At 52.4% G+C, this 17,186-nt stretch overlaps 1 protein-coding gene across 1 annotated transcript in view; it reads left to right on the top strand.

Annotated features, from left to right (window-relative positions):
• The window catches only part of CACNA1A (calcium voltage-gated channel subunit alpha1 A), a 287,057-nt gene that overhangs the window by 154,027 nt on the left and 115,844 nt on the right, over positions 1 to 17,186 (top strand). Inside the window, exons 6-7 of the mRNA XM_029916601.1 lie at positions 12,039 to 12,130; positions 14,550 to 14,702. Coding sequence (XP_029772461.1) covers positions 12,039 to 12,130; positions 14,550 to 14,702 — 245 coding nt within the window. The remainder of the gene's footprint in view (positions 1 to 12,038; positions 12,131 to 14,549; positions 14,703 to 17,186) is intronic.

Here is a 17,186-nt window from a genome sequence, read left to right as displayed (position 1 = left end):
CCCCCCCTTTGTTTGAAGGAAACAAGGAAGGAGATTGTTGGGGTTCAGGTAGAGCTCTGGGTGCCAGGAGTCTGTGTAAAACCAGAAACAGAGGCAGGCACCCTGGAGGGATTGGCTGCCGCCTTGGTCCGGGAGCTTGAGGACTTGTTTTCTGCTAAAGACAAAGAACCAAGTGACTCAAGTCTGCTCTGCTCCCCCCCCACCCCCCAGCCCTGATTTTTTTCTCTTCTCACTTTTGGATCCTGACTTCTGCTGACTCATCTCTCTGAGCAAGGAAGGAGGGAGGAAGTCAGGATCGTTCATTAACCACTTTCTTTTCTTCAGTGACTCAGCTGTGATTCACATTTCAATTAATGGGAGAGAAGGACCGATAGGCATATGTCCAATCCCCCCTACACCCCGAGGCTGCTGGGTGTAAGAATACCCCCAAATGTGGGATGCCCTGAATTTAAGTATGGTTTGTTTCCTTCGTGAGTCCTAAGGACTCCTCCAGGTTTTCCAAGTTCTGGCCCCCCAGTGGGTCTCCCCACTCCCCCCCATCTAGAGGCAGCTGCTCCAAGTCCCCCTCCACAAAGCAGCGGGTCTAATTCCCGCAGAGTTAGTCTGAGGTCAGGACAGTAACGGAGGCTCGAGCCCTCCTGGGACAGCAGAAGGATCATGGGAATGGACTAGCGCTTCCTGAGTTGGTCTTTGGCTGTAATCCCAGGCTCAAGCCCTGCCTCTGTGCACCCCCACCCCCTACCTCGGGGCCTGAAGTGTGTCAGACCTGATTACAAGGGCAGTTTTGGAGCTTGGTTTTGCCCAGAGAACGAGAGATGCCCAAATCGTCGTGACCACTGCTTCCTGAGGGTTTACTATGCATCAGGCGGCATGCTCAGCGCTTTTCATGAATGGTCCCATCGAATCCTCCCACTGTCCACAAAGAGAAAGAAAAAGCTTTTATATCACTCTCTCTCCTCCCTGTGAGGAAACTGAGGCTTGGGAATTTGCCCAAAGGAGACCAGTCAGTAGATAATTGGTCAGGACGCAGACCCAGCCCCTTTCCACTCTGCTACGCAATCCTGCCTTCCACTCAGCTGAAACAAAACATCGAAGCTGACAGCTTATACAACAAATACCCACTTACAGGGCCTACCACGTACTAAGGGTCCACCAGGGAATAGGAAACGGATCTGTGGCCTCCTGGAGCTGACATTTCAGCTGCGCAAGTGTAGTAGTCACTGTGTATTAGATAAGATACTAGTAAGTGTATTGGGTAAGTGCTTGCTGCTGTCACAAAGAATCCCCCAAAGGTGTAAGGGCTCAAACACAACAGAAGTGAGTGCCTGCACACACCAGGTCCAAAATAGGTATCCTTGAACAGTGCCCAGCTCTCTCCTCCTACCAGGATGGGGAATCCCAGGCTCCTTCCATATTGTGGCTCCTTATCTTCAACCCAGGGCTTCCAAGGTCTCTGTGCTCCTTATCATGAAGTCACAAAAGGGAAAAGAGTGGAGGAAGGCACCCAGGAAATGTTTCTGGGCCAGGCCTAGAAGCAGCCCATGTGGCCCCTGCTCTACTGTCACTGACCAGAACTTAGCCACAGAGCCACATGCCTACTGGCAAGGCTGGGAAACGTAGTCTACCTCAGTGTCTAGGAAGGAGAGACAGAGAGTAACGGGAACCAAGCTCCACATCTCCTCGGATGTTCCCCTGACAGAACCTATTGTAGGACAGCTTTCGGACACCCCTATCCTCTCCCACCTCCTCTGTTTCTTAAGCTCCCTGCCCTGAAGAATTGTTCCTGCTTTGCGGTGGGGTGAGGCAAGAACCTGGTGGGATGTCTTTCTCCCAACTTGAATACTTACTTGGAAAAGGCAAGAGATACCCCTGCTCCTTGAGGTGAGGAGACCTGGAATCAAGTCTTGCTTCTCCAGAGACCTTAGTCTCAGAAACTGTGGGATTTGGGAACCCTCAGATGGGCAGCCTTCATGGGCAATCCACTCTGCTGACCTTTTATCCGTCAAGGTCTCCACAGGAAATGAAATTCACCCACCAGATGGTTTCAAATCAAGAATGAGTGATTAAGAAACTCTTTAAAGTGGCAGGTGCAGGTAAAGAAAACAGGTAAGGGATGCTGAGAGCTCATGAGAGAAGCCATTGCTATCCTGACACTTTTGGAACTCAGCTGGAGCAGGGCCAGGCAGGAAGGTTAGGCTTGGAACCATGGAGCATGGGAGAAATACTCCAGCCTCTCTCCTTCATCTTCTGTTGGTGCCTCCCATTGGCCAAACCCAAGTGGGTACCAGAGCAAAGCATTCTGGGAGATGTAGTCCAAAGGGGTCAACCTCACAGGCATAGCACAAGCTGGAGAGTCGACCTGTGGAGCAAATGAGGTATAAGCACACACCACCATATGACCAACTGCATGCCCTTGTTGATGTAATCTATCCCATAATGTAGCTGCAGAGTTATACAACAGCACAGAGGCCACTAGCCACGTGTGGCTGTTGGCTGCCATGTTGGACAGCTCAGAAGAAAACATTTCCACCATCACAGCAAGGCTCTAAGGTCACCTGAACCCCTGAAGGTTATGGGATGGAGGAGAAAGGAGTCCAGGATGAGGCTGGACAGTGAAGGAGGCAGTTTGGAAGGCAGGCAGAGCTATGGATCCATGGGGAGGAGGTTCTCTGGACAAAGGAGTGAGGAAGGAGCAGGGAGATTGAGGGTGCCTCTTTCCTGGGATGGAGGCTTGCCCCGTGGGCAAGTAGAGTCAGAATTCAGTTCACTGACACTCAGTGGTGTGTGATCTCAGACAAGACACCTGGCCTCTTAGATCCTTGGTTTGCTCATCAATGAAGTGGGTGTCCGCCCGCTTCCCATGATGATGACGCCTATGATCCGGGCTATTGCAGAGTGAGACTGTATGAAGCGCTAAGTCTTGCCATTTTTGGGAAACCATCACTGAGGTTGGAATGGGCCCAAGAGGACCAGCGAGGAGGGTGTCTTGCCTCCCTGCCTGGTGACCCTTATTTGGATCCTTCAACATTTCTTCATCTTTAGTCACTGCCTTATTAAATTCACCACACATCTGCTTCCAATCTTTCCCTGATTCCTTGAGATCTTGCCCATTTTTTCTTAAGACATTGGTGGTCACTTTTATGAACTCCCTTCCTTTCGGTTTTCCTCAAGGTCATTATCTTTTTTATTTTTCTCCTTTGTCGGAGAGAAATCCATATCCCTTCACTTTTCCAAGTCTGGGAGGTGTTGCAGAGTAATTAGAACTGTACGAGAGCTGGGATCAAAACCCAGCTTGACCATGTGCCAGCTGTGTGGGCTTGGAATGGTGACTCAACCTCTCTGATCGGGAAAGTAGAAGGAATGACCGGCCCCACTTCATAGGGTCGTCACGGGGATTGATGAGAACAACGCACACTGCCTGGCCCGCAGCCCCCACTCCATGTTACCTTCTTTCTAATCCTGCTTTTTTTTTTTTAATGTTTGTTTACTTTTGAGACAGAGAGACAGAGAGCAAGTGGGGGAGGGGTAGAGAGAGAGGGAAACACAGAATCTGAAGGAGGCTCCAGGCTCTGAGCTGTCAGCACAGAGCTTGATGAGGGGCTCGAACCCATGAACCGTGAGATCGTGACCTGAGCCGAAGTCGGATGCTTAACCGACGAAGTCACCCAGGCGCCCCTAATCCTGCTTTTTAAAACTTGATGTTGAAGTAGAACATCCATGCAGAGAAGCACACAGACGAGTGCGGCCTGAGTGATTTTCCAAGACTGAACATGTCGTGTCCCCAGCACCCAAATTAAGAAACAAGATTATCCCCAACCTCCGGACACCTCCTCGTTCGCCTCCAGTTGCCCCACCCTGACCCAGAACAGTGTGGATTCGTGTCGCTTATGTTTGACTTGTGAACACATGGGATCCCATGGTGCGCTCCCGTTGGCTCCCTTCCCTGGCTGCCCTTGTGTGAGCTGGGCAGAGTTCACGGTCACGGTCGCATGCGCCGCTCGGGGGACCGGCACGCGGGTGTGCTGCACTTGCAGCTCTGGCAGAGAACATCGCTTGTCTTTGGCAGCAGGTATTTCTCGGACGGGGGTGTCTGGGTCGTAGAGAGGAAGCTGTTTCATTGTGGTGGACACCGTCCCAAGTCGTGGTGGGGCCAGTCTCCACTCCCACCAGCCGCGGCCAGCCCGAGAGTTGAACATTCGTTGGTTTTTTTTTTTCTAATATCTTTAATTTCTTTTTGGGAGAGAGAGAGAGAGAGAGACAGCATGAGCCGCGAAGGGTCAGAGAGAGGGAGACACAGAATCCTAAGCAGGCTCCAGGCTCTGAGCTGTCAGCACAGAGCCTGACGAGGGGCTCGAACCCACGAACCACAAAATCATGCGCTGAGCTGAAGCCGGACGCTTAACTGACTGAGCCACCCAGGTGCCCCAAGTTTTTGTTTTGATCTGGGAGTGGAGTGCCTCTCCTCAGGACGTGCCCACTACGTGCCTGGGAACTAAATGGAAAACGTTCCTCGTCCATCTCCAGAGCTTTGCTCCATTAAATGTCTCACTTGAACCTGGAGCCTCTCCTTCTGCACTGACGCTGTGCTCTGTCCTCGCAAACATGGACGGATCTCCTCTAGCTCTTCCCCACTCTCCCTGCAGTGTCTCAGGGACCCGTTTCCCTCCCACCTCCTTCTGCAAGGGATCTGGACGGTGTCCTTCCGCGGGCCGCCACCTGTTCATCTCCAAACCCACCCAGCAAACTCACCCCTCTGGAGCTCCCAGCTTTTCTAGAATCACTTACCTCTCTCCTTCCGGGATTTTTACATTTGCTACTGCTCCATTGTTTGTTTTTTTTTTCTTTAAGAAAACACTGCACTGTAAGAGAGCTTCAGGAATCACCCAAAATAGAAACGTGTCCTTTTGTGTAATCCTCTACTTTAGAAGGCAAATAAGTGCGAGAAAGGCTCCGTGCAAAGGTTAAGGGGCTTGAGAAGGACCTTGTGTGAGTGGTGAGAACTTAACAGGGGAGAAAGACAGTATCTTTGTGGCCTGGGGTGGGGGAAGAGGTTCTTAGAACTTTAAAAGCACAAACCCTAAGGCAATAATAATAATAATAATAATAATAATAATAATAATTGATTAGATGAAAAGGAAGATGTTCTGTTCAAATAAAGACATAATGGGGACAGTTTAGGAACCAAACTGCCCGCGTCCAGATCTTGCTTTACCGTTTGCTGTGAATCCACGGGCAAGTTGCCCAGCCTCTCTGTGCCTCAGTTTCCTCATCACTAAAATGGAAAGAATAGTATCTACCTATGGGGTTGCTAGGAGTTTTAAACGAGTTAATATTTATAAATCATATAGAATAGCACCTGGTGCATGGTAAGAACTTGTAAATAGCACATAGAATAATAGAAAAATAACTGACCAGAGATTAGTATCTGATTGCTGTCCATTAGGCTGCCCGCCAGCAACATGCGGCTATTTTTAAATGTAAATGAACTAAAAGTAAATACAATTTAAAATCACTTCCTTGGGACACCTGGGTGGCTCAGTGTTAAGCTAAGCATCTGACTTCGGCTCTGGTCATGATCTCGCGGTTCATGGGTTCGAGCCCCACATCAGGCTCTGCACTGACAGCGGGGAGCCTGTTTGGGATTCTGTCTCTCTGCCCCTTCCCCATTCACACACGAGGTCTCTCTCTCCTTCTCTCTCAAAATAAAGAAATAAACTTTAAAAAGTGGGGCACCTGGGTAGCTCAGTCAGTTTAGCATCCGACTTCGGCTCAGTCATGACATCATGGTTCTTGTGGGTTCGAGCCCCTCATCAAGCTCTGTGCTGACAGCTCAGAGCCTGGAGCCTGCTTCTGATTCTGTGTCTCCCTCTCTCTCTGCCCCTCCCCGACTCATGCTCCTCTCTCTCTCTCTCTCTCTCTCTCTCTCTCTCTCAAAATATTTTTTAAAAGATCAAGAGAATATTAAAATTCAGTTCCTCGTTCACATTAGCCACATTTCCAGCATCCATTGCCCCATGTGGCCAATGGCTACCATATTGGGCAGCACCAGTCAGAACTACACAGGGCAGTGTCTGCAAGTCCACGAGAATAATGCACAACCCCAACAGGAAAAGAGCCCCCCCCCCAAAATACATATATATATGTGATCAGGGAGATTAGGGAAGAGATTTCCGAAAAGCTCATCAGTATGTGGGTGGTACTCAAAATCATTTGTAATCAGAAGGATGACCGTGAAAGCAGCGAGCATTTCCGTCTGCCTCTCAGAATGGGAAAAGTCAGCAAGGTGAATCAGCCAAGGGTCAGAATGTGGGGACGCAGGAAACTCCTGCCCCGCCCCTGTGGGCGTGGCCTGGGCCGTGCCAAGCAGGGGGGCAAATCACAGTCACCGGCAGTTTGGCTCCCAGGCACTCATGGCGGGGAGATTTTCATGGGTCTGTCAGGGGTGTTGCAAGCTGGTTCGCTGCAACACCATCTGTGGATGGCGAGCTGGGGGCCCCCTGGCTTCCCCCCACTCCTCCGCCAGGGACAGGGAGTATGGAGGATGACCCGCCCCTCGGCGCCCCAGGCCCAGTGAGAGCTCCCGAATGGCACATATAATAGACCCCCCCCCCCCAGGATGGGGCTTCAAACCCTGGTTCTGGGTGAAAACCGGAAACCACAGAACATGCTTCACTTCGTGCCGTCAGTATAAGTTAAAAATACAAGCACTCAAAATAAAGCACATGTTTTGCAGGAATGCACTCCAATAAGACCAAATTAAACATGATATTGGTTGTCTCTTGGGAGAGACGAATGAAAGTAGGGTTTGGGGGTACAAGGGAATGAATGAGTGAGCGGATGAGCAAATGAACAGAGAGGGGCCTTCATTGCCCAGACCAAAATTATAAATAATTACGCCATGAACTAAGGAGAGCAATTAACTTGACTCTCTCTGTTTTAAGATTTTTTTAAAGGAATTTTAGAAATACTTTTTCCAAGAGGAGGTAAAAGCCAAATGATATAAAAATAAACCTGAAGAAGATTTGCACAGTCTATGAATGGCAAAAATACAGACTGTATGAGAAATAGTTATGCTTCAAGTATCCATCTCAGGAAGATCCAACCCTGTCTGTGGGAGCAAGTGTTTCTTCTAACCTGAGGTCCAGGGTCCACAGTGGCCCCCAGTCTCTCACCTGATTTCTGACCATGCTAACACCTCCTTGTCACTCTCCTGTCCTCTGCCCCCTCCCTCTCAGCTCGTAACCTCACCATTTACCATGAGGTCTCTCCAGCCCCAGGGCCTTTGCACATGTTTCCCTCTTGACCCGCCTGCACATTGCAGTTGCACAAGTGGTTACTGACATCCTGACCTCCAGTCAGCAGAGGAAAATGTAGCTTCTTTCCACGCTCAGGTTGGTGGAGGAATGAACTTGGCTGAAGTCCCAGGAGAGGGTGAGTGGGGTGGTGGAGTTCCCCAGGGGCAGTCCGGTGGAGGTGGCACAGCCAGACTCAAGAGCCAGGCACCACACATTAGCTGTGTGATTGTGGACACGTAGCTCACGCCCTGGGTCTCGTTTTCCTTCTTTATGGAAAGTGAGTAGAACCCTCATCGGGTAAAAATACTGGGGAGTAGAGTGGAATAAAATGTAAAAGCAATAAGCAGACAGCCTGACAGGAAAAAGCGCGGTGGCCATTACTTTTATCGGTGGGATCTGGTGTAACTTAGCCATGAGGGACACAAGAGAAGAAAAACGATGAAGACCAAAGCAATCATCTATGTAGGACTTACTAAATCACATAAACCCCCACAGGCATCAGGGTTAGTACTCTTGGCATCCCCATTGTACAGCTCAGGAAACTGAGGAACAGAGGAGTCGAGTGGCTTGCCCAAGGCCACACAGCTAGTGATTGGAGGAACGGGGATTTGAGCCCGAGCTGCCTGGCTCCTGTCCACTGGGAAGGATGGCTGTTGTCCACCCGCATTACAAGAAGTCTGGAGGCCGGGTGGCTGGTCGCAGGGTTGGTCCCACAGCTCTCAGTGATGTCCCCGAGGGACCCTTTCCATCTTTCTACTGTGACATTTTCAGCGTAAGGGCTTTCCCAGTAACTTTTACCACTCATGGTCCCGAGATGGCTACCTTGGTTCTAAGATGTCTACACAAACCCATCCAGCCAGAGAAAACGAGGGGCGGTCTCCTACCCATCTCCCTCTTCTCAAGGGACGAAAACTTTTCCCCAGAAGCCTCCAGCTGCTCCCAGAAGCCCCCTCAGGTCCTGTTAGCCACGTGACTGGCTCATTTGGCCAGTGCTCCCATCAAAATGAATTCTGGGAAAAAGATTTCCAATTGGGCATTTTCTGACTCTGTGATGGAAGACGGACCTCACGGGCAAAGAAGGGGATAGGACCGGCTAATGGACAACCATCAGTCTCTTCCACGATCCTTTTCCTAATTTAAGACAAGTCCTGTCTTCTACCCAGCCTTCTGTCTCTTCTAGAATATACTCTGTTATCTTTAGGCTTTCCTACCTTGCACTTCCTCACTGTTTATGCAAGAAGCACCTGCTGTGCTGGGGATGAAGCTGTGAACAAAACATGAAAATCCCCGCCCTGGTGGGGCCAATTTGCGAGCGTAGCGCCATCCGGTGGAACATTCTCCTGTGATGGAAATGCCACTGCCCACATGTGGCTAGAGAGCACTTGAACTACATCTAATGCAGCTGCGGGACTGATTGTCTAATTTAATTATATATGTAAACAGCTATGTGTAAGTGCAACTAATGCGACTGAGGGATAAACATCTGATTTAATTTAGATTAAATTAAGGGAATATTTAAATAGCCGTGTGTGGCTAGTGGTTACCACATCGGGCAGCTGAGTTCTAAAGGCCAAGGGGATACATTATTGAAGTCTCTCTCTGGACACGTAAACGTATTCAGTGTCTCCCACCCTACAAATCCTCTCTTCTCGTTTCTGGGCTTTTGTTTCCGCTTCCTCTTCTCTCATTCTCTCCAGCCACAAGCCCCTGCCTCCCCTCCCCCTGCAAGAGCCCCCCATTGACCTGATGCTCCCTATCTTTCGCACCTGACACCTGGCTCATCCCTGGGCTGCCCTGGAGACCAGTGACCTTGCCTTTCTCAAATTGCCTTTGAACTTGACCCCCAGGGGTGACCCTCCCTGCTGAGTCTCCACTCACCTCCCTGACTTCCTCTTTTTCACCAATCTCCTTTCCTCAACCACTTTGTCTCTTAAAATGTTGCTTTTCCCCAACATTCCACTGGGGGCCTTTGAATTTTTACACTTTACCTATGTACTACACTAGGACATCTGGTCTACCTACCATAACCCTGTTCCCACCACTCTTTTCTCACTCGGCGGATATTTATTGAGTACCTGCTAGGCCATAAAAAGTGCTGCAGGTAGTGCAACACACACACATGATCTTTCTCTTTATGGTGCACACATTCTAGAAGCAGAGGTGAATAATAAATACAGCTTAATGAACAATATAATCCTGGAGAGCAGAGAATCTCTTTAGCTAAAGGGGCCGAGGCAATCCTCTCTGAGAAGGTGAAATATGACCTTTGAAGGATTTAAGAGGGCAAGGCAAAGAAGGAGAGAGTTAAGGGGATGGGCATTTGCAGTAGAAGAAATGGCCAAGGTAACACTCTTGGGGCGGGCAGGAGCTTTTCACGTTGGAGGAACAGAAGGTCAGGGTGGCCAGAGTGTGGTGGGCTAGGGCAGTCCATGGGCATCAAGTCATGCAAGATCTTGTGATCCTGGTAGAGTTTGGGGTTTTTGCTACGCCTGATGGAAGCCAGTGGAAGGTTTTAACAAGGGAAATAGAGATGACTGGCATCTCAGACTCAGCGTGTCCACAGCCCAGTATTGATCTTCCTCCAAACCCACCATTTTCCAATCTCAGTTGACCGCCACTCTATCCTTCAGGTAGTTCAGGGCAAACCCTACAGTCATCTTGGGTTCCTCTTGCTCCCATCCCACCATTCTTAATGGGAAGCCCTCGCGGCTGCCATATTGTTCTCCCTGGCACTTCCCACCTTCTGGCATACCTTGCGTTTCCCCATTGTCTCTTTGTTCATGGTGACATCCTTGGGCACCTATGGTAGGTGCTCAGTAAACCTTTGTTGAATAAGTGAATGACTGTTCCTTAGTGGTTCATTCTGAACCGGGAAGCCCTTCTTCCCTTCTGACTTTCCCTCCATGGCCCCCACCCCACCCAGCAAGCCACGGGAGGTGAAGAACTGGGGTTCTGGAGGCCTGAGGTCCTGGCTTTGCGTCCTTGCTCAATGGTGTGGACCTCCATGCATTAGTAACCTCTCTGGGCTCTAGTTTCCTCTGGAAAATGGGACTCATCCTAGCGACTGCTGGGATGCAGGATTTGATGAGTGCAGGCAAGCTCCCTGATGCCCAGCAATCAATGGCAGCTATATTTAAATTGGGGCCTCCTTTGTACTCCCACTGCCTTTGTCCTAGTTCCAGCCCTCATTACGCTGGCCTGCTCTCACCGCTCCCTCCTCGCTCTGCCTCCGTCACTGCCCATCTGTCCTGTCAGCTGTCAGCCCCGTCTTTACCACGCCAACCCTAATCACATCCCTCCCCTGCTCTGAAACCTTACATGACTCCCACTGTCCACACGGTAAGGCCCACCTCCTCGGCCTCCAGTTCAGAGCCTCCAACAGCAGCCCACCCCTTTCTCCCCACCAATATCCTGAATGAATGACACGTCTGCCTCCGTGGGGCTTTCTTGGCCACGGAAGTCTTCTTTCTCCCCTTCCCTCACCCCCTTCCCCTCCCAGTTCCTTCTCATCCTGCCGAGGCAGGGGATGGAAGATCACGCATCTTTGGTGCTAGTTGAGATTACACCGGGCTGGAGGGAGGTCAGATTATCTGCATGTCTGAGGCCAGGACAGGTTAGGACAAAGTCCACGCTATGAGAAAATGCAGGGCTAGGGCTTAAATCCAGATCTGAGCTTTCGTGTTGTGCCGCCTCCTCACTCGCCTGCATTCTGGGGCTACCGGGACTTGTGTTTGAACCGCGCCCACTCTTGAGGCCATCTGGGGGCGGGGCTGAGTTCATCTCAGTGCTGCCATTGGGTCCCGCGCAGCCCCGCCCAGACCCCGCCCAGACCCGCCATGGCTCACCAGGAAGTGTGGCTCACCCGGAACTGGAAGTTCCGCAGCCCACCGACTTCCGGCCCTGCCCCTGCAAGGGAGAGGGGCTTTACTGTAATACAGGTCAGATCCCATCTCTTAGGTGTTCATAACCCTCTGTGGTTCCCACGGCACTTGGAGAAGGAACTGGGTTCTTGCCACAGGCCCGGCATGATCTGCCTGTCACCCCCCCCTCACCGCCTCCCATGATCACCCTGGTTCAGTTGGCCTCCTCATGCTTCTTCAGATGACCAAGCTAGTGTACACCAGCAGAGCCACACACCTTGTTTGGTTTTCTATAGTTTTTGTTTTTCTTTCTCATTTATTTCTGAGTAGCTTAGTGTACTTCTTGTGTGCTGTGCGCCACGGTGGCCATGCCCCATGTATCCATTCATTTAATCCCCACACCCCTTTGAGGTGGTGTCTGTACTGTTGTTATCCCTGTTCTATCAAAAAGGGGAAACAGGCACGGAGAGGAGTACTGGCCTGTCCAAGGTCACCCGGCTGGGACATGGCAGAGCCGGGATTTGAACCCATGCAGGCTGGGCTTCTAATACTGAACCGCTTTCCTGCCAGTTGGTGAAGAGCACCAAGCCCCCAAGGGTCTACTCTTCTCCCCGGGTCCCTCCCCTGCACCTCCGGGCTTCCCCCTGATTCATTCTGGTTGTGAATGCAAATATATTGAGCGTCACCCCGACCACAAGCGACAGGAAACTAACGTTCCTCCCCGTCCAGCATTTATTGATCACCATCAACCATACGCCAACTTGAGGTCCAGCAATGTGAAGTCTGCCCCTGGGGTCACCGAGCCAACAAATGACATCACATCCCACTCCTGTCAGACCCTGAAACCCACCCTCTGTTTTCCGCTCTGGCTTCTGTCTTCCAGCATCTTGGCGACAGTTGGGACGGAGTTTGACCTGCGGACCCTGAGGGCAGTCCGTGTGCTGAGACCACTCAAGCTGGTGTCTGGAATCCCAAGTGCGTGAGTTTCCAACCCTGGCAGGGGGTCTGCTTGGGGGTGCCGGGAGTCCTCAGTTTCCCCTCTGCAGAGCATCTCAAAAGGGGCCCCTGAGTGCTTCCCACCCTGTGTCAGGGCCGCCTTCTCTTGGGGAAAACTCCCCAAGGGATCTCCCCCGGGAACCTGGCAGCCGGTCTGGGTGAGCTTCTGAAAGGGCCTCCCCTAGAGCCACGGCACCCATTGACTTATTGAGCACCTACCTACTATCTATCAGGAATCACGTTGATATTAGCTCAGTCGGGACTCAAAAATCTACAAAGTTGGGAACCTATAAAATCTCCCGTTTTACAGAGGGGGAAACGGAGGCTCAGAGCCGCCTGGACGGTTTGAGCAGGGTCATGTGGCTGATAATGGTAGGACTAGGACTTAGCAAGTGTGACTGTAAGCCTGGCCAGTAACACGGAGGGGGGGGTGGGGACAGTGACGGTCCCCATGTGTCAAGTGCCTGCTGAGCGGCAGACGCTACAGAGAGGACTTTACATGCAGTGTCTTCCTTGGTCTTTGCAGTCACCCAGTGAACCCATTTGACAGGTGAAAAGGCTGAGGCTGGGACAGGTTAAGTTACGTGCCTGAGTTCTGACAGCCTGACGGTGTTGAGCTCCAAAGTCCATAGTCACCCTGTGCTCCTTTCTCCTTCTCTAAGGGTCTTTCCACTCCCCCCTTTGGGGGCGGCCGCAGTATTCAGGGTCAATAGAAGGTTCAGCTACAAAACAAACAAACAAACAAACAGAAAAACCACAAAACAAAACAGGACCGACCTTTTTCTGTCCCACTGCCTCAGTTTGGACTGCCGCTGATAACTTATAAGCACTTACCATGTGCCAGGCACTCTGCTCTAAGCATTTGCTGTTTTTAAAATTCAGTTGTCCTCACAACAAGCCTGTGAGATAGTTTCTATCATAAGCCCTATGTTATGTCTCATTGGCTTCGTCCGTCAGGTTCATTGCCATCGAGGTTTAAAGAGTAAGGTCTCCCAGATGACCGCCAGCAGGGTCTTTTCATAAAAGGAAGGCGCTCCCACTGAAGTGTCTGCAGGATTCCAGGTGCTGCCTGCATTGCATTAAGTTAAGGATCATCTCCAAGCTCTCACTAATAAGAGTGTCTGTTGGTCACCACCTACCATGGCCCTTTGGCAGCTGGGAGCTCTCTCCTTTAATCCCGAGAGGGCCATGCTCTTGCAGTGCCCGTCTGCAGGTGAAGAGACCAAGGTTTAGAATGGTGACCCGACTGGGTGAGGGTTACATTGCTAGTAAGTAGTTGACTAGGTCCGGTCCCCTTCGACGCACGCTTAGCTAGGTGCTCCTTCATCTGGAGAGTGCTGTCAGGAGACACGGAATGAGGAGAGCGGGATGGAACGGGAAAGATGCCAAGCAAGGGTACAGTCTCCGCCTGATCTCGTGGTGAGCTCTCAAGTGTGAGCCACACCATAGTTACCCTCCGACCTGAGGCAAGACTGCGTGCTGGCCTTCTGTACCTCTCTGGTCCCTTACTGCAGGGGGGAGGCGGGGAGGCAGCAGCCGCCCAGGACAGGCAGCTCTGAGAGCCAAGTGCAGTTGTACAAAGAGGAGGGGCAGCTGGGAGCTTCTAGAAGCTGGAAGGTGGACACATCAGAGACGGAGAGTGTCTGGCCTGGGCGCTGATGCCAGCCACCGTCCAGAGCCTTAACCACTCTGCCACCTCCCTTAGCGTCGCCCTTCCACTGCGCCCCCCCTCCGTGGTCCCCACCCATCAGGGGGTGCTGATCACGAGACCTCAGGCTTTTTGTTTGAACCCCCGTTTTACCCATAGACTTTCCTGATGGCATAGTAGGCGCGACCCTATAGGATCCAAGACCCTTCAGACCTGGGCTTACACCCGGGTTCTGTTATTTCTAACACCTGTGGATGAACACCTCTCTGTCTTGCTTCCGACTTCTGCAAGCTGGGGATACGTGTGTGCCCATTTCAGGGGGTTGTTCCACAAGCCCGTGAGATAATGTCCAGTTTCCCAGTGTCAGGACTAGGACACGGATTGCCTTCCCGTGTGGAGGTGCCGCTAACCTAGCCGGGGCCTTTGCGTGAATGAGGAAAAGACGCCCCCTCTTGGTGGGAAGAATTAAGAAAAGGCTCCCGGCTCAGGGTGAAGGCCACCGACGCTTAGGAAGAATACGGCTCAGAAAGCAACCCGTGTCTGCCCCTTTAGTGCCTAAAAATGTCAAATGCTTCAAAAATACTTTAAAATAAAAAGTGCCTTAAAGTATCAGAAGGGACCATTCCCACCTTATAACCAACAGCCTGTCCCTCGCCACGGCCCCGCCCTCAGCATTGCAGGTGCTCGGGGGGTCCTGGGGCTTGGGGTGCTTGCTCACAGAGCTGCGGGGCTCTCTCTGTGTCTCCGCAGGTTTACAAGTCGTCCTGAAGTCGATCATGAAGGCCATGATCCCCCTGCTGCAGATCGGCCTCCTCCTATTTTTTGCAATCCTTATTTTTGCAATCATAGGGTTAGAATTTTATATGGGAAAATTTCATACCACCTGCTTTGAAGAGGGGACAGGTAGGTCCGAGCTGCGTGACGGTTCCTTCCCAAGCTTCCTCTCTCGGGGGCGAGCTCCCTGAAGGGAGACGCGTGGCTTTGCTTCCTGCTCCTGGCAGCCAGGGAACTTCCTTCCAAAGGGCCACAGGCAGGGGGGGAGGGGGAGGTGTGAAATGGCCTTGTGTTGGGGTTCCCTGGAAGCTAGTCCCAAGGGTCAGTGGCTTATTTGGACAGTGATCCCAGAAAGTGCCATCGCGGGAGTGGGGACTCTGGGAGGAACGAGACAGGGAGGGAAGACCTCTGGGAACATGGGATGAAGCCGGCAGTCCACCACCGTGGGCAGCTGGGGCTCGGTCCCGTCGGGCACCTAGGGGAGACAGCTTAGGGCACGTGGCTTAGAGCCCTCCCACTGGGGGCAAGGGAGCCGGGGTGTCACCCACTGACAAGGACCACCCCTGGTGGGCATTAATGCCGTGGCCTGGCCAGCTGACCGGCCCACTGGGCGGGAGCAGGCGTTGGAGGGGTTGTCAGGCAGGGGTGCATAGGGCCAGGCGGGCAACGGGACCAGGCACCTTCCACGCAGGAACCTTGCAGGGCCCACACCATGCCGTGTTCTCCAGCGGCAGAAGCCTGGCCAGGACGGATGGGGTCTGATGGCTTTGGAGGGGGCAGGGCGGGGGGGACAGCGCAGCACCTGGAAGAAAGGCGAAGTGAGGCTGGCTCCTCCTGGCATCCCCCATGATGTGCCTTGAAGCCACCCGGGCTGGGCGTCATGACACCAGCAGTCAGAGCCTGGCACAAGTAGGGCCCTGGTTCCTCTCTCCACACCCTGTGCCTGTGGCCACCCCCTCGTCGGGTCAGGAAGTGGATGGGGGTGGGAGACAGGCAGGAGAACAGTGGGTGAGACTCAGCTCGGAATCAGCAGTGTCGCGGGCCAGCATCCCCCACTGTCCCCACGCACAGGGGCCCGGTAGCTTCCGGATACAGTTTCAGTGACCTCTTTTGCTCTCTGAAGCCCGAGCACCAAATGGAATCGAAGAAAGAGAGAAGCCAGCATCTCAGTATGGGGGCCACTGGCCATCCTGCTGCAGGCAGACTCCCCCACCGTGGTGCTAGTTGGGGGGTGGGGGGCCAGGGAGCCGCCACTTCAGCAAATGGGCAGACGGGGATGGTGACGCTCGCAGGGGAGCCCCTGTGAGAAAAGAAAGAGGTTTCAGGCCTGCCTCGCTGGGCTGGGAGGAAGATTCTGGCCAAGAATGGCTTCCCACCCACCGTCTCCTCCCGGCGACCCCCAAGTGGTAGAGCCCCGGCCCCAGGCCGCCCCAGAGGGACGGGGAGCATGTGTCCAAGATGCACCTTTTCTTCCTCCTTTTTCTCTTGCTCCTCCTGACTCCTTCTCTCCTGGGCTTGTGAAGTTTGCTCAATATGGGCTGTCCTAATTATTTCTTTCCCCGTTGAAGAAGGTGATAATTGAGGCAGAGCTATTTCTGCGCCTGGCCTCATCACCCGGGCGGAAATGCGGGAGAGAGAGATACAGGGCAGGGGCCCTCGGCAAAGTCAGCCGAGAGCAGAGAAACCAGGACCCCTGGATCCTAAGTTTTGAGGTTTTCTTCTTCTTCTTCTTCTTCTTCGTCTTCTTCTTCTTCTTCTTCTTCTTTCCAGCCGAGCAGACACGCAACTGGCGTGGGGCCGGTGGGGCCGGGAGGGGGCAGATGCGGGCAGGGCAGCTGGGGGGTGGGTAGGAAGCCCCGATTTAGGAAGATCACTGAGAAGCTCACGATTAAAAATATAAGGCGTGTGAGTAAGAGACAGATATAGACAGACACCCAGGCAGGCAGCAGGTTAATTTTAAAATATATTTATAACCAAATTCCTCAGACTCTCCGGACGGTTGCTTTTCTAGAAGCAGCCCTCAGAGTGTTTCGTGATGGGGGTGGGGGGGGAAGGGGGGATTGAAATCAAGAACCAACACTCTGCTAAAACTGCTAAAGAAAGTCCGGTCTCCAGCGGCACCCTCTGTCATCGGGAACCCGGTCCCTGCACGCCCAGCACTGTGCTAAGCACTCAGAGAAATGCAGAGGGAAGGTGGAGGGCTTCCTGATTTCCAAGAGCTTCCAGAAGAGACTCCTCCTCTGCTACCAGTTCGTAGCTGTGAAGCCCGATATGAACAAACCTTCCGGAGCTGCTGAAGGGGAGGAGGGGCTGGCGGTCACTGGCTGACGCCGGTGGGGGGAATGCACGGGGATGGGGACGGAGCCAGACTTGGTCGCAGGGTGGAGACGGAGAAGGTTCTGGACAGAGGTGACCTTCCCAACAAACAGTGGTTGTCATTTAATTATAGGACCTCGTGAATTTCCCCCCTCCCTGCTCTGAGCCTGATGTTTAAAAGATTTTGCCTTCCAGCCTGTATTTATTAAATCATCACCCCTGTCCCAAGTGCAGCGTGAATGAGGAAGGCACGGCCAGCCAGTTAAACCAGTGGCCCTAGGTGTCACTTCCCGAGAG

Source organism: Suricata suricatta, chromosome 12, assembly GCF_006229205.1.
Source record: "Suricata suricatta isolate VVHF042 chromosome 12, meerkat_22Aug2017_6uvM2_HiC, whole genome shotgun sequence".
Classification (NCBI taxonomy): domain Eukaryota; kingdom Metazoa; phylum Chordata; class Mammalia; order Carnivora; family Herpestidae; genus Suricata; species Suricata suricatta.
Note: the sequence above shows the minus strand (reverse complement) of the source record. Positions and strands in the feature narration are given on the sequence as shown.